This window comes from Abramis brama, assembly GCF_963993115.1.
Source record: "Abramis brama genome assembly, chromosome: 2".
Taxonomy (NCBI): domain Eukaryota; kingdom Metazoa; phylum Chordata; class Actinopteri; order Cypriniformes; family Leuciscidae; genus Abramis; species Abramis brama.
The window spans coordinates 52,059,059-52,086,831 of NC_139964.1; the positions used below are offsets into that span (position 1 = coordinate 52,059,059).

The 27,773-nt window shown below is 39.8% G+C and overlaps 1 protein-coding gene across 1 annotated transcript; it reads left to right on the top strand.

Moving 5' to 3' along the window:
• The first annotated feature begins 4,230 nt into the window (after window positions 1–4,230).
• chrnb3a (cholinergic receptor nicotinic beta 3 subunit a) lies at window positions 4,231–27,773 on the top strand. The gene is made up of 6 exons (XM_084106896.1): window positions 4,231–4,534; window positions 12,354–12,505; window positions 22,003–22,047; window positions 22,129–22,238; window positions 25,106–26,009; window positions 26,094–27,773. Exons 1-6 carry the CDS (start codon window positions 4,474–4,476, stop codon window positions 26,223–26,225), a joined length of 1,404 nt encoding a protein of 467 aa, XP_083963022.1. The 5' UTR covers window positions 4,231–4,473; the 3' UTR covers window positions 26,226–27,773.

Sequence of the window (27,773 nt, forward strand, 5' to 3'; positions counted from 1 at the left end):
GTTTTTAAAAGTAGGCTACTTGAGTATCAAAAGTAAATGTCAATGCATTGTTTTATTATTGTTGCATTGTTGTGTGTAATACTTATAGTACCTTATGCCTCTTAATTTATGCCTGCCTACCTACCCTCATATCAATATCAAATTTATTTCTAGAACACAGTTCCAGTAGTGGGATTGAATGTGAGATTGAATGATTCACTCAATAACGTCCACAATGGTTTCGGACACCCAAATTGCTGTTCCCTCAAATAGTTCCCTATTTAAAGTTTTTTGGCTTTTAGTATGAATATGTTAGCCTTACGTTATCTATAAGCTAGTGTGCTCCAAAACAATGACAAAATTTGCATTTAGAAGACCAAACCCAACGTTGAAAATGAAAATCAGTTGATGTCAGAATCCAACGCCAGATTGACAATCTCCAACATTGGACAGACGTTGTATTGTGGTTGAAAACAAGGATATAGTCCCATTGGGTTGTTGGGTTTTCATGTTTAATAGGAACTTTAGACATAATGATTTTTATACTGTACAAACTGTGTGATCCCCTAACTCTAATGTAACAGTTATGGGTAGGTCATCTACGGACATCTAATGTTACGGACATATTATCATGGTACAGTTCAGCCTATTATTGATTTTTATTTCCACTTCCTTTTTATCCAAAGAGACGGAAGTATTTGCACGGTATTTATCAATGGGAAATACATCATACTAAAATAATCTGTCATAGGCTAATACTGTGGCTCACATTATTGGGGTCGCTTGCAAGTCCAGCATCACGAATTACGTGACCAGCAACATATTTCTGCTTCAAATATTGTGCGTAGTTAACAGTGAGTGGTGGTTTCAGACATTATTTTATTAAAGTGCATTTGTCAGTGCCACACTCATACTGACTCTTATTCTGCCTGACAGAAAGAAAAGCTCGTAGCTTACTGAAGGCGGAGCGTTTTGACCAATCAGATGAAAGGGGCGTTTCAGCGCCGCCCACGTGTGCAAATGAAATATCTAACCCATAAACCATTTTTTAAACTACAAACGAAAAATGAAAAATCTAGCTAAAATCTAATTTTTCGTTTTTTAAACTAAACTAAAAAACGAATAAACGAGCTGGTTTTCATTTCTCGTTATTCCATTCCAAACAGGAAATGAAATGATCAAAAAGTACACGGACCATCTGCCCTTATGTTGTTGAAGTCATAGATATCATATAATAAAGGCTAGATGTCTCGTGCGCGCTGCTGGCCAATGGAGGTCGACGTCCGCACACGGCGGCCATCTTACCACAGTGTGCTCGCTCACTCGTAACATGGTGCATATACTTTTAAATAACCATAACTTGCTCAATTTTCTACCGATTTTCAAACGGTTTGGTTTGTTATAAACGTCAGAGATGTAGTTATGACACTGCAAACATATGAATAATTATAACATGCATGTTCAAGCATTCGGAATTATAGCCACGTTAATAACGTTTGTAAGAAACCAAACCGTTTGTAAATCTGTCAAGATTTCAGCGAGATAAGAGGATTTGTGTGCGTGCTGATCACTCACCTTAATTCACTGCTTCCCTGTGGTAAGATGGCCGCCGGTGATGCCGGAAGTGACTCCGCCTTAAGACATCTAGCCTTTATATGATATCTATGGTTGAAGTTTGTTTAAGAAATTCATAATAAATAATAATAAAACAAGATATCCTGTTGAAATATGAGATGTGTGGTTTATATAAACTGCAAAGGTAAAGTATAAATTAAAATTATTGTGACCGATGTGAAGGGGGAGGAGAATTTATACGTGCGTCACGTTTTAGTCAATAAAACTCTTCCGCATAGAATACACCTGTGTATCCTCACTCATGACTCATCAAGAAGCCTCCTCACTCCTCGATCCTCGACTCCTCGCGGTGCAATTAGAGAATTAAGACAGAGAATGTCTAATAGGAAGAGAATTCTCTCTGCTTACTTCCGGTTTCTGGACTGGCTGCAGTAACACGTCTCTGTCCATGCGGGGGCGCTCGCAAGCGAGTGCAGAATGAATGGAGGTCTATGGCGAAATACCCATCAAAATCCACTTTTCTCAGGATATAATTTTTTGTCTAGTAATTTGAATGTTGTATTCGAAAGGAGATGCAAAGAAATTACACATTGCTGGGTGTTAGATTTTTTAGAGTCACTTATTTGCTTTAAAAAGTCTTTTAAAATGTCAATGACGTCATACACATCGTACGACCAGAGATACTGCTTTACGGCAATCCTTCAGTCACTTTGGTGCTTTCGCGCTCTGCACTTTCTTTTCTCTCGAGGCATCGACAACACAGCTGACACAGGTAAACACACGTGCTAGAAGAGTTTTTGTTTTGTTTGTTTCTGGTCCCGCTTCGGATGCCACGATGCCATCAAGCGGTATCTCTGGTCGTAATCAGTCCTTCACTGACCAATCAGCGTTCATTAGCAGAATGCTAGCGTGTTATGGGCAACAACAACTCAACCTGTAAGAAATCGAAAGGACATAAGTACTCGTTCATTCAACTTTCGACCTATAACCCATGTTGAACTTGCAAAACCTACAATAAAATCTGAGATTTCTCAACGGCAATCGGGTGAAAGAGACACATTTAGCCGTCTAGCCCCATAGACTCCCATTCAGTCTGCACTCGCCCGTGATCACCTCCAGTGGAATTCTAATGGAACTGCAACCAAGATCGATACAATGGGGCTAATAGGAAGTGCCAAGGCTCTCCGTAGACGGGCTCTGATTAAGATGTCCTTCGGGTTAAAAGATGGAGGACGGAGGAGCGAGGAGACGAGGAGGGATATTGAGAAGCACCCCAGATGTTTTCAACCGACAAACAGAAGGGCTATATTAAAAATAAATAGACATATAAGACTGTTTATTCACGTTTAAAACATAGTTTAATAAAGCCAACATTTAAAAACATTTTGTCAGTTTATTTTTTCATCCATTTGAAAATCTTGTTCAAATATGCTATTATAAACTCGTAGGGGCAACAAATGAACTTCGGACTCTCATACATGCCTGAGGAGTTACGTCACAATCTTTTCACGCAGCGTTGCATTCCGGGAAGGCGCTGCCATATTAGGTGGTTACGCTGTCCGTTACCATGGTTACTTTGACAGTGAGACCGAGAGAAATAGCGAAAGAGAGAATATAGATTATTATATTATTAAAAGAAACGATACATAGCATGTCGCATTAAACTGGCATATTTTGGAATGTTGTAGTTATTGGAATTGGTAATTATTATAATTGGAATTATTTTGCAAGTATACATGTTTAATCTTGTCTTGCTTGGATCTTCGGTGTAAACTCGTGAACGCCCCCCATGAACACCTGAACGCCCCCCTTTCAAAAATCTTGCTTCCAACCCGCTGTTCTCTGAACACCCCGTTGAGAACCACTAGAATCATCCTAATCTTCCCTCCAGTTGTATACATGCTTTCTACCAGCAGGGGCTAACAGGGCTATACCAGGGCCAAAACCTTGACCCCAACGGCCTGCTGCAATGATGGCATATTTTTGTTAGCATCACCCTGGTCCCCTTAACAAAAACAAATTTTCCATTGGCTTTTAGATTTTAAGCAGTAAGCTCTGTGATAAACAAGTTTATGATTCTTATGTTCTGATCAACATGATAATCTTCACAAATGAACACAACTTTTGAATTTTGAAGCCTAAATAATCACCAGAAGTAAAAAGCTAGACGTAGACTATAACGAACAGTTGGTAAAAACAAATGCTACTATAAAATACAATAATTAGTAATAAAAAAACTTGCCCGTTGATTTGCACACGCTATGATACTAACTTATGATAATTAATATTCATAGAATGTAATTTTATTAATATAAATTATCAAATTTTTCCTTTGCAGAATATTTCACATTAATAATGTTGCCGGGCCTGATTAGGTAATACAAGTTCGTTTTTTATTTTAAGGACAGTTTTGATTACCTTTTTTACAGTTGTGTGTGTCAAGTCAAACCTGATGCCTACTGTAAACTCTGACTCCTGATTAAGCAAATAACAGTTGAGAACCACGTCTTTAATGTCTTTACATAAAGTACATTTTCGTTTCGAAGACTTTGGTTTGTTTATCCCCATTCCCCTCCCCTTCTCGAGCGCTCATTTCACCCTGCTCCGCTGCAGCTGCTCCAATGAATGGCATCTTTCTCGACATCACGTAAACGCCGACTGGGGGAGATAGAGAGCGTCTTCCTCTGTTGTTCGCCTCAGATGGAGCAGGCTAAAAAACACTCCGTTGATCATTAATTTATAACTTCATCACACTGCAGGTTGCAGTACGTCTGATCGTTTAACAAAACGGCCCGGTGTCCGGCCGTATGAATAAAGGACAGCATATGTATACCCCCCTTTGTCGATGACAGGGACTCAAAATTCAAACAGCATGAAATAATTCCATTGCACGAAGGAACTGAAGCCGGGAAAGACAGCATGCAGTTACAAATCTCCGGTCTTTTGCTCGTAATGGCTGTAGCCTATGCAACGATAGAGGGTGAGTAATCTACTGCGGACGATCTTAAAGAGTTTTCCTGCGTTTCTCTGTATATGACATCCTCAGTTTTATGTATTTTATAAGAATTATTGAAATTATGTACGTGCTTTCGGTTCCATCATAATGTGACTTAAAATGTTAATTTAGACAATTCATAAATTATCAGAATGAAGCCAGAGTAGTCCAGCATTACCAGCCGTTTTATCTTGTGCATTCAACCTTGAATGATGCAAAAGATATCTGTCCCATGCTTAATTTACGTTTATTGCTTGACTTCTAGCGCCCTCAATTGGGTCACTGTGTGTAGGTGTTGTGTGTGACCTGTTCAAAGTCATACAACCATACACTTTTACTGGTTTCCCATCCCCACTCTTTATTTTGAACCAGCTTTGAAGCATAAAAGAATAATTTTAACAGACAACCAACACATTGATGTAGCACTAATGCAAGAAAATGTGTGTTTTGTCTGGGTTTGGCAGAGTGTAAAAGTGAAGATGTGGGGTTCTTATCAATGTGGAGGCAATGAGTGCCTTCATTTGCAGCTTTAATCTGAAAATGGAGCTGCTGGACTGGATGTTCATTTATCGGTCAGCAGCACTCAGGAGATAAATACTTGACAACAGCTTTTCTCTTCCACTCTGTTCATTTTTTTTTTTTTCATGAGAGAAATGTTTTTAATCAAGGGGAAATTGCTGTCAAACTTGGCATTCGTTGATTCAAACGGAAATTGTATGTGCTGTTTCATATCTGTAACACAAGGCAAGGCCTGTATAGGCAATATTACATTTGTAATCTTGCTGTTGCTCTGAATATAAGCATGGCCATATGCTGACCCTGAGTAATATTCCCATGCTGTTATCCAGTATAACAGCTTGATTGCAAGTGTGATTTAACTTTTTTATACAACAATTCCAAAAAGGAGTTATTGTTGAGTAACTTTTCAATTTTAACATGGCTGGTTATTTTGTTAATTTCTTCTGTACCTTTACGAAATTGGTCGTCAAAGCAGGTTGATTTGACTGTAGTGCCATGAAAATCTTGCTTTGACCAGATGGCTTGCTGTAGGGGAGGAGAAGAGGTCGTCTGTTCACATTTGCGGCCAATGAGTAATGAGGTCATGTCTGTGAACTTTGTCCACATAGATATGCAAATAAATACATTTCTTTCATGATTTTTTATTTCATACTGTAAGAAGGAATAATTTTCCCTGAAGAGTCTACACAATGTTGCAACAGATGAATGCCAATGTCCTTGGACTGAGAAGGTTTCATAGCGAGTGTGTTTCTGCTCTTTGTGTAATGATGTTCTATGAATTGAAGCTTGTCTTGAGTGCATTAAAGTGGCTTTTAACGTCCTGATGCAATGGACAGTAGGGCTGCACGATATTGAAGAAAATTGCGCTATGCGATAACTAATTAAATAATGCGATATTCGATGTGCGATATGATAATGCTTAAAGTGTGTAAAATAAACTTAAATTATCTTTAAAATATATTTAAAATTATATAACCTACATGCATGTTTCACATTCTTTTTGTGACAAGAAAACATCCCTACAGCTTCTGAAAGTGAACATCAGTATTTTACTGTAGCATAAGTGTTATTTTAACATCAGTGTAAACCACAGGGTTTAGGGTTTAAGGTTATCCTACATTAGGTTTAACAACAGAAACTGAATAATCAAATGTAAAAATAAAACACTGCTTAGTTTTCACTGTATGAATTAAATATATTCTGATTCTTATTAAAAGCTACAAAAGTTATTCTGCCAAGAGCAGTGAGTGATTTTCTCTTTGTCTTTTGTTCATGACCCCAGTTATTGCAAGCCGTTGCGATATGCTTATTGCGATATACATTTGCGATATTTCAATCATTTCGATATATTGTGCAGCCCTAATGGACAGTAATCTTACTTCTCTAGAGAAAAAAGAGGAACTCATTAACACAAATAAATAGAAAAAAGACGCATAATCCTTTTCTCACAAAACTTGAACCTGTTCTTACACTGAAATAGGTTAAACGGGCTAAAATGACATCTATACACTTCAACATGCATGTACAAACACACAGTCTGTTTTTCACACTCTCTCTATCACCCTCCTCCCATTTCTTGTCTTTTGATTTACACATCCCTGTCCACTCCCTAGTTGGTTGAATCGTAAACCCTGGAGAAATGGCCTGCCCTGCGTACAGTCTTTATTTATGATGTAATTTCATATACTTGCTATTGCAAGAAGGGGGGGGGGACAAAAAAACAAAATGGCTTCCTAGTCAGGCAGAAAAGCCTTTTTGACATGCAGGGCATGACAGATGGCGATGATGAGGAAGGAAGTAATGCTGGTTGTTCAGCAACAATTTACATGTAAAAAATGTCTTTAAGGTGGTGGAGCACTAATGTTGGAGGCACCAGGCTTGCGTGCCTGTGCGTGTATGCATATATATATCCACTTCAAATGTTGACTACTGTATGTATATGTATGTATATGTGTGTCAGATTATGCTGTTAACCAATCAGCATCCAGGACTGGAACTATTCTTTTTATAATTACCGAAATAGAATTAAGAATTACAATGTATAATGGAATTTTGAACTCTCAGTGAGTGCATGCATGATTGTTCTTGAAGTTCTTGGAACTACAGGTTAAATTTTAATTTAAAAGTAGTAGCCCATTTCATTTTTTGTTACACAGAAAACATATGTCCATGTCTAAAATAGTGCAGACTGCAGACAAATTGATTTACTTGAGTACATGAGTAGCACATACCATTGTTTATTGTGAGTGTTCTTTTTTTCTTTTTCTTTTTTTGACTCAACATGATAAAGGAAAGAATTTAGCAGATAAAAGCAACTTTTAAAAGCTTTATAAAAATGTTAGTGAGAACCAGAACTGACAGTGTGTTGTTTCCTAAGATGAAAATAAATTCACTTCCTCCTGGCTGAACTCCCTCCATATCAACCCCACCACCTTGGGGTGGAGTCTCCATTCCCCGGGCCTCAGGTTCAGGTGACCAGGGATGTAGACTGCTCTCAGGATCTGGTGTGCCAGTTTGTAAAGTAGGCACGACTGCAGACCCCCCTGATGATTTATGTAGAAGACAACCGATGTGTTGGTTGGCTGTCAGGACAAACACATGGTGGCCCCTCAGGTCTGGGAGTAAGTGTTTCAAAGGTAGAAAGACAGCCATCATCTCCAGGCAATTTATGTGCCAAGAGAGATGATGACCCTTCCAAAGACCCTGTGCTGACCCTCCATGATGGATAAAGCACATTTGACATTGAGCCTTAACCCCAATTCCTTCATGTGGGCGAGGACGACTTCTTGATGCCGAATCGCCATCTGCTCCAGTTGAGCCTGAATTAACCTTTCGTCAATGTAATTCAATACACAAATGCCCTGGAGTCACAGAGGAGCCAGAGCTACATCCACGCATTTTGTAAAAGTGTGGGGTGCAAGGCTAGGCTGAAAGGAAGAACCCGATACTGGTACTCTTCACTTCCGAAAGCAAACCTGAAGAACTTCCTGTGTTATGAAAGTATGAATACATGGAAGTATGCATCTTTGAGATTTATCGTGACAAACCAGTCCTCGGATCTGATTTGAGTCACAATTAGTTTTAAAGTCAACATTTTGAACTACGTTTTTAGTAGGGCTGGGACAATAAATCGATTCATCGCGATTTGTGGATCAATTCCAATTTTTTCCGAATGCATCGCGATTCTCTCTCGAATCGATTCTGAGCTTAGTTTTCAACAGCAAATGGCGCTCTAGGCCAGTTTTTAACGGCACGCTCAAATGCTCACGAAGAAGAGCGCTCGTGCGTCCGGTTGAGTCTGAGAATATACTTGCACCTCAGAATGCTTTTATGACGTGAGATTAATCTATACAGCCTACTGCAAACACCCTTGTAATTCGCTTCAACCTTTTTGAACTTTATGAATGATTATTTTATAGAAGGTTCAAGTGGTGTGTGTGTAAGGAACTGGAAGCCAGCAGATTACGGCTGTTTCCAAAGCACGCAGTGCCATCTGCTGTTAAAAAATAAGCTCAGAATCGATTCAAGAGAGAATCGCAATGCATTCGGAAAAAATTGGAATCGATCCAGAATCATTTCTCGATTCACAATGCATCAATTTATTGTCCCAGCCCTAGTTTTTAGTGTACGATTTAACAGTTCCCCAATTCTTTTTTGGAACTATAAAATACCAGTTGTAAAACCTGGATTCTCTTTTGGGTGGAGGAACATGCTCTATAGCCTCCTTACCCAAAAGAGCTTTTTCTTCCTGTTTCAGAGCCTGCTCAGGGCCTACCACGGTGGGTAGGATCCCGTTGAACCAAGGTGGACGAGAACAAAACTGAATTCCGTAGCCTCTTTCTACGGTCTGCAGGACCTATTGTGACACATTTGGCAGAAGTTTCCATGCTGCCAGATGGTCTACTAAGGGAACCAGCCTCTCGAGACTGGTCTTTGGTAGATTTCGAGTAGGCAGCTCGGCGCCCTGAAGCGGATGGCCAGCATGGAACAACCGACCTGGCTTCTCTAAAGTCCTCCTCGAAGGGCACGAGTCTCCCAGTGCCCCAACATCTTCGGGCGGACACTGAGACCTGAACTCCCTGGAAACTGCTGCGCCCCAAAGCACCAAGGTTGGCGGGGTTGGTAAAACAGTCCCCTGAGGGCACAGAAGAGAAATGGGCTCTGTATGATGTGTGAGCAACTTCTCCCCAGAGGGGCCTGCCCTCAGAGGCCTGACAATCCTGGCATCAGGGCCTCTTAGCCAAAGCCTTCTTAGTGAGAATGACAGTCCTCAGATCCGTCTTCTCCTTTGAAGGCTCCAGCCGAGAGTGCCACCCCGACCCCATTTCTTTTTGTGAGGGGGTCTCGGGAAACGACACTCTCCTTCTCCCGCGCCCTGTATGAGGAGCTAGATGACGGCCGAGGCTGCTCTCGCCCCTGGGCCTTAATTGACGATGCCGTATCAGGGGACAGATATCTCACAAGCATCAGTTCCATCTTAGACATTGCCCCATACCTGTGTTGTTTCAACCCCATTATGTTTGAATAATTTGTCATTTGGGGGATGAAAAGACAGGCATAAATCCAAATGTAGCCAAAAGACCAACTTAATTTAGCAAAACAATAATTTCAGGGACATTTCAAGTGTTACAGAATGCAAACTCTGGAGAGGAAGATGGCAGGTGAAATTAAGCCTAGCGTCAGTTCTGGCAGGTCACGTTAGTCAAGCTCGCATCAGCTGACACTTAGCTGATCCACGTCTATCTATAGGAATACGACACCTATCACTGTATACATATATAAGCTCCTTCAGTATTATAAGCAGTTATCATGTTTCTCAGGAGCTAATTACCTTCCTCCATCCCCAGCTCCACCTCTCGTCAGTCAGTATGGCATTCTGATTCCCCTTGAATCAGAATAAATTCTTGAATTATGTTGTACTTTAAAATCTTGAATTAAAGATATCTGCAATACATTCATGTTGGTTCTGTTCTGGTTACCCTAAGGGGGGTTATTTCTGCTCTCCCTGCTCTTATCCATGCTAGGCTGCATGGATGCACAGGGAGTTCTTGCCCAGAACAGAACCATACCGCCAATCCTAAATGTATGCAATTGCCAATCATATTTGACGATAGTGGTCCTGAAAAAACAGTGAGTTTTCTTGAAAACAACAGAGGGTGAGGATGATGGTTGATACCGTGGGTGACTAGGCAGATGAACAAAGGTGGGAATGGAGACACTGTGGAAGGACGAGACGCTGGAGACAGGGAGATCGCTGGAGAGAGGGAGAATAGTCCACTATGTGTAAACGAGATTGGACCATGAGCTGGAGTGAAGAGTGTGCATTTATAGAGGTGATGATGAGGTGCCGGTGTGAGTGATCATGAACGAGGTACAGGTAGGAACCAAGTAGAGTGATGGGAGATGTAGTGCAGATCTGTGACAGCAAGATACTGGATAATATTTTTTACTTCTGTGCGTTATAATGATGGCTTGTGAAACTGAGCATCTTTTCCAGTTCATATACAACATACATGGGCGTCAGTTTGGTTTGAAATGTGCTGGGGACAGAGATGCATTCGGAAGTGCATTTTCAGAAGTGCTGGGTACAATGACGCATTTTTTTTTTTTTTCTTTCACGCAGGTCATGTTTTGAAAGACGATGTCCTGTAGCTTACTAATGTAAATAAATAAAAATGCATACAAAAATGTGATGATGTCCGACTCGTTTTATGAAGAAGAAAGCCTTAAGTTTTCAAAAAGCATTAGACATATGACCCACTATTCTGCTTCATAAGTAGCCTACCATGTTGACAATATGACATGACGTGGTTTAATGTACAATGATTACCAAATTCATCTCTCATATTGCTCCTCATAACCACTGAAAACTGTCAAAAAATCTAACCCAATGTCCAATTATTATGGACATTATCTGACATTAAGCGTTTCTGCTTCAGATTTTCAGCAGGGCAGCGGAGCGGCTGTGGGTTGACTCCCCACGGTTCTCATGGGCTTTCTATATAACTCCTAACGTGAAAAAGCTTTATGTGGTTTAATGTACCTAAACAACAAATTTCTCTCTCATATTTCTCCTCATAACCACTGAAAACTGTCAAAAAATCTAAAAAAACCTGGTGGGTACAAAATGACTCATGATGAAATCTGGTGGGTACGCGTACCCATTGTCCCCACCGAAATCGACGCCTATGACCACATATACACCATCATACACTGACTACAAACACATTTCCTATCATGAATGGCTATGAAAGATCAAGCGAATCAGAGTAGGTATGGGGCAGAGCAACATGTGCAGCCCCACCCCAGGTTTAACCCCGTCCCATTCTGCAGGCTGCAGACAGGTGTGCTTGCGCCAATCTGCCATACATAACATTATGATGTGAACACTATAGATTGAATGTTGTAAATTCTTTGTGGTTTAGTTGCTGTGTTTTAGCGCATTGTTACGGGAAGAGGGCATCCACAACGGGAGTTACACATTCTGGTTAGCACATAACTTAGTTCACCTGCATTTGCATAATTTTGTGCAGATACAAGTTGTAATGTTACGTTTACGTTGTGTATCTATAATATCTGATTGTCATGTAGATCGGGCTTCAGTTTACTGGTGTTCATTCACTCTTCAGCTTCACCTATTCTCCTCAGCTATTCCTTTTAGATGTTTCTTTCAAAATGTTTAAAAACATTGATGCATTATTGATAATCTTGTAGTGTTATTTTTCTAATTATATTTTAATATTTCTATAGACATATTTTCATGTCTTATTTTTTATTTGTCATCATTAGTTTTCATAACAGTGATTTAATTAAAATAATTTCATTATCACCATGACAGACACAGCCTGCCCCCCCCTATCAGTAGTACTCAAAATGAAAAAAAATGCCCATCCCTGTGTATATGTGTGTAGATGTAGGGTCGTCTTGTTCTCCTGACGCTCTCTGTAGTGCTCTTGTCTGAGGTCATCATATCATGGCAATGGTTGCGTCAGCAGAAGGAACTCTGAGGAGCCTGGTCCAGCTGTCACTTCATTACTCTGTGCTCATCTAATACTCGTGGGGGAGTGTGTCTGAATTGAATGTGTCATTCCTCAAGATGGCATATCAAATGTGGACCTACTTCCTACATAACCAGACAGATATGTTTATGTATAGGCCTATACAGCACTGAAAATTAGCATGGCAGCTTTAGATTATACTATACCTTATCACCAAATGCCACTTGAGGCTTTAATGTCATTAGTTTTTTCTAAATTGTTCTCATATTGTTCCACCCTCGTTCTAGCTCCTGAAGAATTTGTCTCATTGGCTGAGATGGAGGACACTTTGTTGAGGAATCTTTTTCGGGGCTATCAGAAGTGGGTGAGACCTGTCCTTCACGCCAACGACACGATTACCGTTCGCTTCGGTTTGAAGATCTCCCAGCTGGTGGATGTGGTGAGACACACACACATATCCACTGTAAAATCTGATCTTCAACTAAGTCTCAAAATGCATGAACAAATAGCACACACAAAGGGCTTGATGATAACAATATCATATCGAGATTGCGTTAAAATTTACGTCGATAACGATGATGAGCTCTGGACTTTTTTACTCGATGTGGATTAATCTAACAGCCTATCACGCAGTACAAATTAACGCAACAACTGCCAGTCAGTGCATGTCACTAATGAGTGATTTCTGTGTGTCTCTATGTGAATGAACGGTGCGGTTTAGTCTGATACACAAGCTTACACACTTGTGACGACCAGTGTTTTCAGCGTCTGCCGTCTCGATATATGAGGACATGAACACATGAACTTTATCTCCAGAGCTGCTTTGAGAGTCACTTCACAAGCTTTTCACCGTTTCATTTGAGAAAAACTACCGTTGAATAAACACAATGAAACTAAAACTGAGATCTTCATAACAAACCGTCAAAATAAAACTTCAAGAAATTATGACAGAAATAAATCCAAACTGTAGCCGTACTAACTTCTCAAAGTAATAATAATATTATTATTTCTAAGAAATATCATACAACCAATCTATTTTTTTCATCCATGTTTTAAATTTATAAAGTTCTGTTGTGCTGCATCTTATTTGCCAAAAAATATAAATGCAATGTTTTGTTAATTAATTGTTATCTTTTCATTTGATTACATTTTAAAAGCTTGATTAAATTGTTAAAGTTTATATTAAATTATAAAACATAGAATGACAATAACGACTGAAAATCAGTTGTCCAAATGCTATCAGCTGCTTTGCTGTCCGAAAACTCTACTCGTCTGTTCGAAAAAAAGAATGTCTCGGTTACGTATGTAACCCTCGTTCCATAAGGAGGGAACAGAGACGTTACATCAGTGAATGACGAAATGGGGGTTTCGCTTAGAAGCCTATCACCTTCGAGTTCTTACAGAACGAGTCAATGGCCGAATGGCAAAACAATGCCATGGGTCTGCGGAAGTTGCATTGCGGAACTCCGCCCCACCGCGTGGGTATAAAAGGAGCAGCGCGGCAATCTCGCATTATGTTATGCTGAGGAGCCGAGACTGAACTCCCGGCTATTCTAACGGTACAGCGTTTGTGGCAGGGGAACATAACGTCTCCGTTCCCTTCTTTCGTTCAGTCACTACGAGTTACGTCAGTGAATGACGAAATGTGGGTCCCAATTCAATCACGCCACGGCGGCTGTCTTCCAGTTCCCTGCACAAGTCTGAGATCCCCGTTGTGAGACTAGCACGAAGGGCTATACGCAATAATACCATATTACACCGGGTGGCATATACCAGGTGGAATATGTAACACAGCGCCTACCCGTAAGGAGGACTTAGAACACACATGACCAGAGTGCGGGATGCATATGGAAAACTCAGAGGTATCCAGCCCACAGGGTGGAATGTTTCAACCTCGAGATGGCAAGAGGTCTTGTCGAGGGAAAACACATGCTCGGTGGAGACTTACCATGGAAATACACATGTGGGGGTTGCCAAGCGAGGGAGCCATGCACATGGAGGCACCTAGCCAATCACGAGGGCTGACCAACCAGGCATGCACTCTGGTGACGGCATCACCAGTGCAGGAGGAACTCAGGGTCTAAGAAGAACTCATCTGAGTGAATAGTGCACGTATCCAGTCCATGGAGCAGAATGGCGCAGCAAGCGATGACACAGAGCAGGTCCTACTTACTGGCTAGTGGAAGCGAGTACATGAGAGGACACTGACTCTACGTGGAGATTATAGAATCTCACAAAAGTGTTGGGTGTTGCCCAGCCTGCAGCTCTACAGATGTCTGTTAGCAAGGCGCCATGCGCTAAAGCCCAGGAGGAAGCCACACTTCGGGTGGAGTGTGCCTTCACCCCCAAGGGGCATGGTCGACCCTGCGTCTGGTAAGCCAAGACAATGGCGTCCACTATCCAGTGAGACAACCTTTGCTTGGAGAGAGCCTTTCCCCTCAGTTTCCCACCATAACTGACAAAGAGCTGGTCTGAGGTCCTGAAACACTGCGTTCTGTCTACGTAAGCACGGAGGGCGCGTACTGGACAGAGCAGTGCCAAGGCTGGGTCTGCCTCCTCCAAGGGCAGCGCTTGCAGGTTCACCACCTGATCCCTGAAAGGAGTGGTGGTAACCTTGGTCACGTATCCAGGCCGGGGTCTCATGATCACGTGAGAGTTAGCCGGGCCGAATTCTAGGCACGCTTCGTCAACCGAAAATGCCTGCAGTTCCCCTACTCTCTTGATGGAGGCCAAAGCGACCAGGAGCACTGTCTTCATAGACAGGAACTTAAGCTCCACTGATCGCAGTGACTCAAAGGGAGCTCTCTGCATGGCTGATAAGACCACTGCAAGGTCCCAAGAGGGTATAAGAGGAGAGCGAGGAGGATTTAGTCTCCTCACCCCCCTCAGGAACCTGACGACCAGGTCATGCTGTCCCACCGGTTTTGGAGGGGTGCTTAGGGTCGCTACGCCAGGTGGAGGTGCTGTGGGGACACAGTTACATCGCCATAGAACGCTTCAGCGGGGGGACCCCAGTGTACAGTTTTGCCGCGGCCTCATCAAGTGCAATGAAGGCGGAAGTGGCCGCTGAGCAGTCACGAAAAGTAAAAGGAGACTTCCACAATCTCATGACCTCTTCATTCACTTCCGGGAAAAAAGGAATTGGGGGGCGGGTGCTGATGGGTGTCAGCACGTGCCACCCCCAAAAACCAATCATCAAGCTTTGAGAGCTCGGGACATGGCGGAAGGTTCCACACAAGCCTGATGCTCGCGGCTGCCCAGGAAAGCATGGCAGTCAGTTCTGGATCAGACTCAGGCAATGTTGGCACCCCCGAAGGAGGCAACACAGCCGAGTCTTCATCTCCAGATGACTCAAGCCCTCCTTGTGATGCAGTGATAGACATGACATCGGGGCACCAAATGAAACGCTGGGCCTGCCAGAAGACTGGCCAGCGACCTCATCGGGAAGCCTCACGGGTTGCAATGTGGAAGAGGGGGGTGTGGCCCGAGGAGAATTCGTCGGGTTGTTCTACACCGGCAGCCTCACCCTGGCCACCAGCCAAAGTATCCCCTCTTGTGGAGAGAATAAATTGGGGTATGGCAGAGGGGACTCTACCTCTAAGGAGGTCATTGAGTCTCGATCACAACATGATCGATGGTTTGATGGCAATGGTTATGTTCCCGCAATGAGAACATGACTCATCCGCGAATGCTGCCTGAGCGTGATTTAAGCCCAAACATGCCAGGCAGCATTCGTGCCCATCAGAAAAATGTATCTGTCTACCGCACCCAGAAATACACGGGCGAGCATCTTTAAAAAGACGCGCCGCGTGCAGCTCTTTTAGAGAGGATAAAACTCAACAGCAGTGCTGAAGCGCCCAGGGAGAAAACACACACTGTTGGCAGATCACTGCACAGACCAGCAGCAGGAATGAGATCTCGCTGGAACACGCCATCACACCAACACCACTGAAGAGTCGCTCGTCTCGTGTTTAGAACTCGTAGACAGCTTGCAGTGGAGAGAAGTGAAGAAACACTCGGCTTCGAAGCAAAAACATAATGCGAGATTGCCGCACTGCTCCTTTTATACCCACGTGGTGGGGTGGAGTTGCGCTATGCAAATTCCGCAGACCCATGGCATTGTTTTGCCATTGGCTCGTTTTGTAAGAACTCGAAGGTGATAAAGCGAAAAAGATTCTAAGTGAAACCCCCATTTCGTCATTCAGTGACGTAACTCGTAGTGACTGAACGAAAGGGAACTTAAATGTTCCAGATGAAACATGAAACCAAGGTTGAGCAGACTGTTTCTGTCTATTATTGCCTATTATTGTTTACCCAGAGGCAATTGCACATAGTCAAACACAGGCAAGTCAGCATAAAATTAAATTGGACTCTATACTAAAATGGACCCGCACATTACTAGTCTTGTGGTGAACAACTAATACGTGCAAGTTAAACCACAAAAAAATTATTTGTCTTGGAATGGCATTCCACTATTTTTTTTTTATTTAATATTCTGTTTCACTCTGAAATAAGACATAATGCTGAAGTCGGTCACAAATTTAATTGGATCAGCCTGTTCTCTCTCTCAACTGATTAGTTTAGGCCGGATATGAGAATGGCAACTCAGATCATAGTTTCTAGACTCTATTTACTCAACACATCATCATGACAACCAGCTGTATCACATTTTGCGTTATCTAAATGATCCTATCTCTCTGTTTTCCTCTTCTCTTTTGACCCGTGTATTGATCCTGATGATGCTGAGCTTTCAAGAACCTGATTGAAAATGCTAGTGTGTGTGTAATATTACTAGACGCACTTTTATCATGCCATACCACAGCACAATAGTTCCATAAATGCTTTACCAATTTGGCAATTTGAAGATGATCATTTGTGTCAATGGTTATGTTGAACCCTTTTAAAAAAAAACAGGAGACATAATATAAATAGATTGTTGTGGTCGAATATAAATAGAGGTTAAAATGAATCTATTAATACTATTAATATTAGTATACTATTAATAATACTATTAATAGTATTAAAGGGATAGTTCACACAAAAATGAAAATTCTTTAATCATTTATTCACCTTCAAAGAGGGTGGTACTTCCATTGTATGGACAAAAAAACACAGACATTTAAAAAAAAAAAAAAATTGTTCCAAACCTGTGGAAGAAGAAAAAAAGTACAGGTTTTACATACAGTTTTGGAATGACATGAGGGTGAGTAAATAAATAGAATTAAAATTTTGGGATAAACTATCCCTTTAATATAACATATTTAATATCATTTGTTTGGATGTTACATTGATTATAACACAGTAGGCTATACTTCTGTAGTACATATAAGGCATAATAATAATTAAACAAAGACTGATACAGAGATCTGTTTGTATTTTAAATCAAAAACACAATGCAGCAGTAATTTGGGAAATTAGGTTTCTGTCAGGACCACTATCGTCAAAGACAATTGACAATTAGCATACAGTTTGGATTGGCGGTATGGTTCTGTTCTGGGCAAGAACTCTCTGCGCATCCTTGCAGCCAAGCATGGATAAGAGCAGGGAGAGCAGCAATATCCCCCCTTAGGGTAAACAGAACAGAATCAACATGAATGTATTGCAGATATCATTAATGTCAATATTTTAATGTACAACATAATTTGAGAGTTTAGTCTGATTCAAGGGGAATCAGAATGCCAAATCCTGACTGGAAGAGAGGAGGAGCTGGGGATGGAGGAGGGTAATTAGCTGCTGATAATACTGAAGGAGCTTATATATGGATGCTGTCTTCGTATTCCTATAGGTAGACATGGATCAGCTGAGAGCCAGCTGATGCGAGCTTGACTAACGTGACCTGCCAGAACTAACGCTACACTCAGTGTTTGAAAACAACGATTTGTGTAACTGGACTTTTGACTCATAACCTTAAAATTTCTTAGATAGTAGCCTTGTAACATCATCCCTTTGTCACAGCTAGCCTCTGTCTCTTCTATGGCTTGTCAGCATGCAAAATCAGTGCTGCCTCTGCCATGTGTCTTGTGGAAAATGTGCCTGTGGTTATGCAGAATTTTCGGATCGGATTTGAAATATTTTAACGTGCGTCTATACCTAATGCAAAAACCCCGACTGTATAATGGACGGTTGTGAATAATTCTGTTAGAAAATAATATTTTATAATTATTACATAATTATGTTGATTAGCCCTAGAAAACCTAACTATGCTTTTCTTTCAAACATATTACCAATCATTTGTTTTATGTGGATGCATTCAGACATTTATTATCCATTCATTTTACCATTGTGAATAAGCAGAGAGTAAAGCCAGTTGAGAAGGTGTAAGATGCTTTGAGAAGAAGCCCTCTGGTCACTATGAATGATCTGTCACTGTGTGGCAAGAGCTGCAAAAAGATTCTTCAGATACTGTAATTATTTGAACAGAATACAGGTTAGGAACAATGAAAGTAAATAATCACAGAATTTTCACTTTTATGTGAACTGTCCCTTTAAGCTACTTCCAGTTGCCCACGTTAAATCAAATCACAAATTCTGAGTCAGTGCAACATTCCATAAATCCATAAATCACGTAATAATGCACTGTACAGAAAGTGTGTGAGTAATTATGTCTTACTGTATGAGCATGTTTGCATGCAACACTTCCCCCGTAACTACTGGCTGATGTTATAGTGAGACTGGCTCTACTTAATAGTGTGGGGTTAATAAATCTACATGATGTGTAAATGTTTAATCTTTTACCTATGAAATATGAATTGCCTTTGCATACTTCACAGGAATCAGAGAAAGTCAAACACCGTTCTTGGTGATCAGTTGATCTTTATTGTAGAGACAAGTTGTTAATACAGTTACATTTGATTACTTATTTACAATTATTTCAATTATTAAAAAAACTGCATTTACACTGCGACACATTCACAAAACAATTCATGCTGAAATGCATAAGAATCATATTGTCTATACTATGTTCTTCTTATTTTATTATCATAACTAGGTAGTACAAGTGTCTGAACACTAAATAGGGATTTTGATATATAAATGTGGTTAATGTTTTAGATTTCTAACATGTAGCATTGGATTTCATTCCTTTTTGTTGTTTCATTAGGGGAGGGAGTTTTGAATTCTGAAAGTTATAATATGTTTTCAAATGAACCCTGTACAGTGATTATAATGGGAATATAATTCTTTAATTTCACAAGAGCAAAAAAAAGCTTCCTCACATTGCTGTATTCAAGTCCTCTTGAGATGTGGACTACTTACAATTTCACAATTGCAACATGAGGTGCATGAAGTAATTTTATCTTTATTGCTTCATTGTGAAGTATTATCAATATTCTTTATTAAAAGCACACAAAATGTGAACAGACTAAATTGTACCATGAACATTCAAACTTATGATCAGTACCAATTTGTTTCTTTCATTATTCTTTAATTAAAAAAACTTGGAAAGACGTGGCTTAACGAAGATCGAGAGTTTCTCACTGGCAGTTACAACTTTATTGTGGAGTTCATATGTGCTCAACTTGTAAATTTGATCATACCGCAAAGATTTTTGGGTGAACTATCCCTTTAAAACCTTTCATTCACATAGAGTAGAACTCTGGGTGTTGAAAATGTGGCCTATGCAAGCAGGACGTCGTAAGCTGTCCAAATGATATGATATCCCACAATCCTGTCCATGTTTTTCAGTGGTTTGTGGAAATAATAAAAATGGCACACAATGAGGAATTTAATTATTAAAATAATTTATAAATGTACATTTTTCCTAACTTTAATTTTTTTGTTTAAATTTTGTACATATTTTAGTCACTAAATATTTGCTTAATTATGTCTAAACCTCACTGTAGACATAACCAGGATAATCAGTGTGACAATATGGTGCTTTGTTGGAAGCCTGTTTAGTCTGAGCAGTGAGGCAGCAAGGTTTTTTTTAGGATTCAGACACATCCTATATATATTTGTCCTGCAGAGCCACCTGATGGTCATATCTTGTAATCAACATGATATTCAGCACTCACCTTGTTGTCACGATTTGACAGTATACATTTTCTGGCTGGTGAAACACTGTGGGAACAATTGATTTTCACACCATTCTTATTTAACAGATGTGTTCAGTATATTGGCTCCTATTCAGGGTCTGAATTTCAATTTAATGAAACAAAAGACATAAAATACTATCTTTTGAGCTGCATATATACAGTGAGGAAAATAAGTATTTGAACACCCTGCTATTTTGCAAGTTCTCCCACTTGGAAATCATGGAGGGGTCTGAAATTGTCATCGTAGGTGCATGTCCACTGTGAGAGACATAATCTAAAAAAAAAAAAATCCAGAAATCACAATATATGATTTTTTAACTATTTATTTGTATGATACAGCTGCAAATAAGTATTTGAACACCTCCACTCCATTTATTATCCTAAATTAGATGCACCTGTTTGAGGTCGTTAGCTGCATAAAGACACCTGTCCACCCCATACAATCAGTAAGAATCCAACTACTAACATGGCCAAGACCAAAGAGCTGTCCAAAGACACTAGAGACAAAATTGTACACCTCCACAAGGCTGGAAAGGGCTACGGGGAAATTGCCAAGCAGCTTGGTGAAAAAAGGTCCACTGTTGGAGCAATCATTAGAAAATGGAAGAAGCTAAACATGACTGTCAATCTCCCTCGGACTGGGGCTCCATGCAAGATCTCACCTCGTGGGGTCTCAATGATCCTAAGAAAGGTGAGAAATCAGCCCAGAACTACACGGGAGGAGCTGGTCAATGACCTGAAAAGAGCTGGGACCACCGTTTCCAAGGTTACTGTTGGTAATACACTAAGACGTCATGGTTTGAAATCATGCATGGCACGGAAGGTTCCCCTGCTTAAACCAGCACATGTCAAGGCCCGTCTTAAGTTTGCCAATGACCATTTGGATGATCCAGAGGAGTCATGGGAGAAAGTCATGTGGTCAGATGAGACCAAAATAGAACTTTTTGGTCATAATTCCACTAAACGTGTTTGGAGGAAGAAGAATGATGAGTACCATCCCAAGAACACCATCCCTACTGTGAAGCATGGGGGTGGTAGCATCATGCTTTGGGGGTGTTTTTCTGCACATGGGACAGGGCGACTGCACTGTATTAAGGAGAGGATGACCGGGGCCATGTATTGCGAGATATTGGGGAACAACCTCCTTCCCTCAGTTAGAGCATTGAAGATGGGTCGAGGCTGGGTCTTCCAACATGACAATGACCCGAAGCACACAGCCAGGATAACCAAGGAGTGGCTCTGTAAGAAGCATATCAAGGTTCTGGCGTGGCCTAGCCAATCTCCAGACCTAAACCCAATAGAGAATCTTTGGAGGGAGCTCAAACTCAATGTTTCTCAGCGACAGCCCAGAAACCTGACTGATCTAGAGAAGATCTGTGTGGAGGAGTGGGCCAAAATCCCTCCTGCAGTGTGTGCAAACCTGGTGAAAAACTACAGGAAACGTTTGACCTCTGTAATTGCAAACAAAGGCTATACAAAATATTAACATTGATTTTCTCAGGTGTTCAAATACTTATTTGCAGCTGTATCATACAAATAAATAGTTAAAAAATCATACATTGTGATTTCTGGATTTTTTTTTTAGATTATGTCTCTCACAGTGGACATGCACCTACGATGACAATTTCAGACCCCTCCATGATTTCTAAGTGGGAGAACTTGCAAAATAGCAGGGTGTTCAAATACTTATTTTCCTCACTGTAAATAGCACAGTTGAGTTAATCCTCTGAATTACACAAGTAGGTCAATAGTGATAGATTTTGAGGCTTTGAGAGAAATAGTGCATTCGGGTTCATTTAAAACATGTTATGTGGTTCAAGCTCATGTATGGTGTAAACGCATTTTAGCAACTATCGACGTTTTTTCACCTTTCATTGTTTATTTTCTTCATTTCTGTCTTCAGGATGAAAAGAACCAACTAATGACTACAAATGTCTGGTTGTGGCAGGTAACCCAAAGAAATTTGGCTTTCATTTTTAAGTATGTCCCAAAATACCTTCTTGATTCATGCTTAATTCATTTCTTGTAGGAGTGGACAGATGCTAAGCTTCGTTGGAATCCAGAAGATTATGGAGGAATCACATCCATCAGAGTGCCCTCAGAATCTATCTGGCTACCAGACATCGTTCTTTATGAGAAGTAAGTCTTTTTATGACCTCTTATACATATATGATGTCATACAGGTGCTCATATTAGATAATGCAGTTGTGTCTTGGCTTCATCCAATGTTAATCGGACTACAATTGGCCAGTTTTTGTGTACTTGTTCTAGATGACAGTCAATTTGTATTTAAAGCACCCTGTTATGCTTTTTCTGATATTACCTTTCATTTAGTGTCTTATATAGCTTTGAAGAAAGATCAAAAGGCACAATAAATGGAGCTATTGTCTCCTGAAAGAAAGAACCGATTCTGAACTGCCTGAAACAAGTCGTTAATGATTCCAGGCTTACTTCCTGCGTAGATTTGCAACAAATGTGCATAATGATGTTAGCCATATCGGTAACATTTTACAATATGTATATAATAATAAAGTACTTACAAATATTTTGTAAACTATTATTTTATTGTTAATTCATAGTTTATATATTGTAGTCTCTATAGTGAGTTCTTCATTCGGTCACTGAAATTAACAAAATTAATATTGTTTAATTAGCTCATATTTAAAATGTTTTTTTATGCTTTAACAACTTATTAACCATAAATAGTTCTCACTTTAGAATAGATTAAGTCACAGAAAATCAAAAAAAAAAATCATTAAGTGCTTTAAACCAACCTTTATTGGACATTAATTGCATTAGTATTAAGTGTTCCTTAAAATGTTTGCAAATACATTAAGCTATTGTTGGAGAACTTACAGTTAAGACCCAGGACCAGATATGATAAGACCAGGAGTCAGAGTTGCAATCAACTGAAGAAAATTTTACTGAAGAATAGTTTGCTGTTTCATCAGCAGAAGTCAGCTTCACACTCAGCAAGGAGTTTGTGGGTCGCTCTGCGTACACACTCAATACAGCAGCAATTATACTCTAACACAGGTCACTAAACTACGTCATCACGTCAGGTTGAATGATTCTGATGGGTTAAGACAGACAAACTTCCACATATGGACTGTTAGTTAGAAGCATATCTCCATTGATTATCTGGATGACACCCAGGATCCCTGAGGTCACAAATCTGAGTTTCTAGGCTCCAGTTTGTCTGTCAGATGGTCATTTCATCTCCCCTGGGGGCCAGTTGCTCACCTCACGAACATCAGGTCCTATAATAAAAGGGTACTGACAAACACGCACACCCACAGACACACAGCTTCTTCAAGGTTAGAGTTGGTCGAGCTCTAGCTCCGATCAGGAAACTTTCCTAAAACATTACTGATGAGATGTACTTTCTCTCAGTAAGAGGTTCAGACAATATTTGTCATTATTCTCTAGTGATTGAAGATGAAAAGTTAAGTAAATGCTTGAACTAAGAATTGGTCACGTACGAGACGGGCCTGAGTGACTTAGGCTGTTAGGGTCAGCTAGAACAGTAAATATACAGTATGTTTTAACATGTGTTGGGTGCTTCTCTCAAAAACAAATCACTCAAAGGATATGTATTGAAGCGACAGTGGATTCCAGAATCCAACCCCTTCACTATGATTCCTTAAAGGACAACTCCGGTGAAAAATGAACCTAGGGGTAATTAACACATTGTTACCGAGTCGATCATTCCCTGGGATGCGTTTTCATGAAAATCGAATGTAAAGAGTTTTATCTCTAAAAACAGTTTGGCTTATAACGCTAGTATATGGGGCACAGAGTAAGTAAAAGTAAATCGCTAGTTAATACCACTAACAAGGCTCAAAATAGCCTCACACTAACACGGTATCGAGTCACGAACGCCGTGCTAAGTGAGCTTGCTGATAGGAATTACGTTTGTGAAATCTAACGTAGCACGGCGTTCGTGACTCGATTAGTTGAGACTGTTTTCCAAGATGGATCCTGTCTGTAAACGCGTAATGTACTGTCTTTATAAACTATCTTCTTATTAAACTGTCTGTACACTAACAAAGTTCTCAATGCTTCGGTTTGCATGTAGGGACCTTCATTATGCTACCGTGTTAGTGTGAGGCTATTTTGAGCCTTGTTAGTGGTATTAACTAGCGATTTACTTTTACTTACTCTGTGCCCCATATACTAGCGTTATAAGCTAATCTGTTTTTAAAGATAAAACTCTTTACATTTGATTTTCATGAAAACGCATCCCAAGGAACGATCGACTCAGTAACCATGTGTTAATTACCCCTAGGTTCATTTTTCACTGGAGTTGTCCTTTAACCTTGTACCTTAAGGGATGTATTGTATATATTGTATGCTGTCAATTGTCAATACACTGTTTTTGTGTTTATGCGAATGTAAGTAAATACGTGTGGTAAAAAAAAAATACAAACAAATACTCATGAGAGCACGTTGTTAAAATACATTAGTTAGGGTTAGAGGATAGAATATACAGTTTGTACAATATACAAATCTTTATTTCTATGGAAAGTCCCTATAAAGTACACTTAAACTTACACTTAATATGAATGCAATTAATGTCCAATAAAGGTTAATTAATGATATTTTCTGACCTAATCTAAAATGAGAACTACTTACTCCTGATAACAATTAACAACTCCCTTTAAACTGGTTTGCAATTCTAAACATTTATATATGGTTAATACGTTATTTATAAAGCATTAAAAACATTATTTAACTATTTATGAGCTAATTAAACAATAATAATTTTGGTAATTACAGTGACAATGAATGAAGAGCACACTTTGTATATAGCCTATTAATATATTAATAATGTAGATACTACAATATATAAACTATTAATAAACTATAAATAAATAGTATGCAAATGATTTGTACATACTTTAATACTGTATATATACTTAATATAAAGTGTTACTGCAATGTCCAGAACCTCTGAACCTCTCTCTCTCTCTCTCTCTCTCTCTCTCTCTCTCCATCTCTCATAGTGCTGATGGCCGGTTTGAAGGGTCTCTAATGACCAAAGCCATTGTAAGGTCTAATGGTACCATCATGTGGACTCCTCCTGCCAGCTATAAATCCGCCTGTACCATGGATGTCACCTTTTTCCCCTTCGACAGGCAGAACTGCTCAATGAAGTTTGGATCATGGACATACGATGGCACTATGGTGGACCTGACCCTGCTAGATGCATACGTAGACCGTAAAGACTTCTTTGACAATGGCGAATGGGAAATACTGAATGCCACCGGCCAGAGGGGCAGTCGGCATGACGGCATTTACTCCTATCCCTTCGTCACATATTCGTTCATAATGAAGCGTCTCCCTCTCTTTTACACACTCTTTCTCATCATCCCATGTCTCGGCCTGTCATTTCTTACCGTGCTGGTCTTCTACCTTCCCTCGGATGAAGGAGAAAAGCTTTCCCTCTCCACATCCGTCCTTGTGTCTCTCACTGTGTTTCTTCTCGTCATTGAAGAGATCATCCCATCTTCCTCTAAAGTCATTCCTCTGATAGGAGAGTATCTGCTTTTTATCATGATCTTCGTCACATTCTCAATCATTGTAACTGTCTTTGTCATCAATGTCCATCACCGTTCTTCTGCCACATACCATCCCATGGCACCATGGGTTAAGAGTCTTTTCCTCCAGAGATTACCCAGACTGCTCTGCATGAGGGGGCACTCTGATCGGTATCAGTACCCAGACATCGAGCTAAGGAGCCCAGAGCCAAAACGAGGGATGAAAAAAGGGCAACAGAAGAGTGCCGGAGGTGGACGAGGGGGGTTAAAGGAAGATGATAACCAGGCCTGGATTGCCCTGTTGGAGAAAGCCACTAACTCAGTGCACTACATTTCCAGACACATCAAGAAGGAACACTTCATCAGAGAGGTACCACTCAATCAATTATCAAATTATTGATAATAAGTGCTTTATACTGTGTATTTAGGGTATTTGGGTCTGTTTGTTTCTCAGGTCGTTCAGGACTGGAAGTTTGTGGCTCAGGTGTTGGACCGGATCTTCCTATGGGCCTTTCTCACAGTTTCTGTGCTTGGGACAATCCTCATCTTCTACCCGGCTGTGCGGATGTACCTCAGCTCATCGTAAAAACCCACAAGATTTCAGCCTACCAAATCTCTTTTTCTCAAAACAGCATTCTTATTACCCGTTTGAAATATATGTAGTTCCCACAACACTACAGTAATCCTTCTAAAAGTCATTTTCTGACCTAGCCACATCTGTAATCCGCTGCAAATTCAGCTTCTCTCTCTCCCTCCTAAATGCTGTGTTTAATAGTTAGACTGAAAATAGCAAAACTCAGCTGAAATGAAGTTTAGGAATCTTCTTCCCATTAAACATATAACTAAGAGGCAGCTGATACAGTTGGAGGGGTTTGGATCTGTGTATAATCACTTTGAGGGGATCATGGTTTTAAAGATCTTCAATAATTTGACTTTATTGTGATATATGAGGTGAAACCACGTGTCCTAGGCTTCTCATTTTGCTTTCAGATTCATTTATTTATAAAATTATTTATAAAAATAATTTACCAAATATTTTTACAGGTTTAATGTGCCCACTGTCTATGTACGTAATATTTTACTGTAACAAACCTATTTGCACTGCTTTTTAATTTAATCCACCACTTTTGGAATTAAAATGCAATCTGTATGGAGTTTAAATCAGAAATGATCACCATCCAGGCTTAAACGTATATTAATCTTACTGCTCACATTTTGTATTTGGTGTCTTTAACTACTATGTTTACATCATCATCATCATCATCAATAATAATAATAAATGTTAGGTACCATGTAGTTATTGTTTTCATGTTGTAATTAAACACATACAGGTAAGGTTTTGAGGTATGGTTAGGTTTAAGGGCTGGTTAAGGTGGAAGGAAAGTGTCAACAATGTAATTCTAAATGTAATTACAGAAAATTAATTACAGCTGTAATTACATGCAGGAGTTTTAGATATGATGTATGTGCACAATAACTGCATTGTAACAAAATGATTCATTTAAATGTTACATAGTTGTTAAAGACACTTCATATGAAATGGGCCCCTTTTACTAATAATATAAAGTTTTTCTACAAGTCTGGATGATAACTTTTTCTTTTAGTAAGTATAAACAATTATAATAGTATCTCTCTTATTAGCACATGTGATATTTACTGTACAGTCTATAATCTATTTTCCTAGTTTTTAGTACTGTTAAATGCAGTAGTATCATGCCTTTGGATGGCATTATGCATATGTACATTTTATTCAGATGAGGCCATGCATAATACAAAACGCATGTGTACTGTATGTATGTACAATCTTCCACCATTTGGGATTTATAAAAATAACTTTGCACTGGCACATATGGTTTTATAAATCTTAATATCTGTCATTTGCACTCACGCTTACTTTTTAGGATTAAGTTTACGCCAAGTGTTACACACAAGGCCCTTTATCTTTATGGATACTGTCGCTGATCCAATGGTAAGAGCACATGGGTGGGATTAACTGATCACAACTAGTTGTTTATTAGCAAGGACTGGATTATGACACCCTCCTTTATTTCTGGCCATTGTTGTTGTATCATAGTCTTATGTTGTTTGAATATTTAATTGTACAAAAACAATTAATAAATAATCTTGTCAGTGA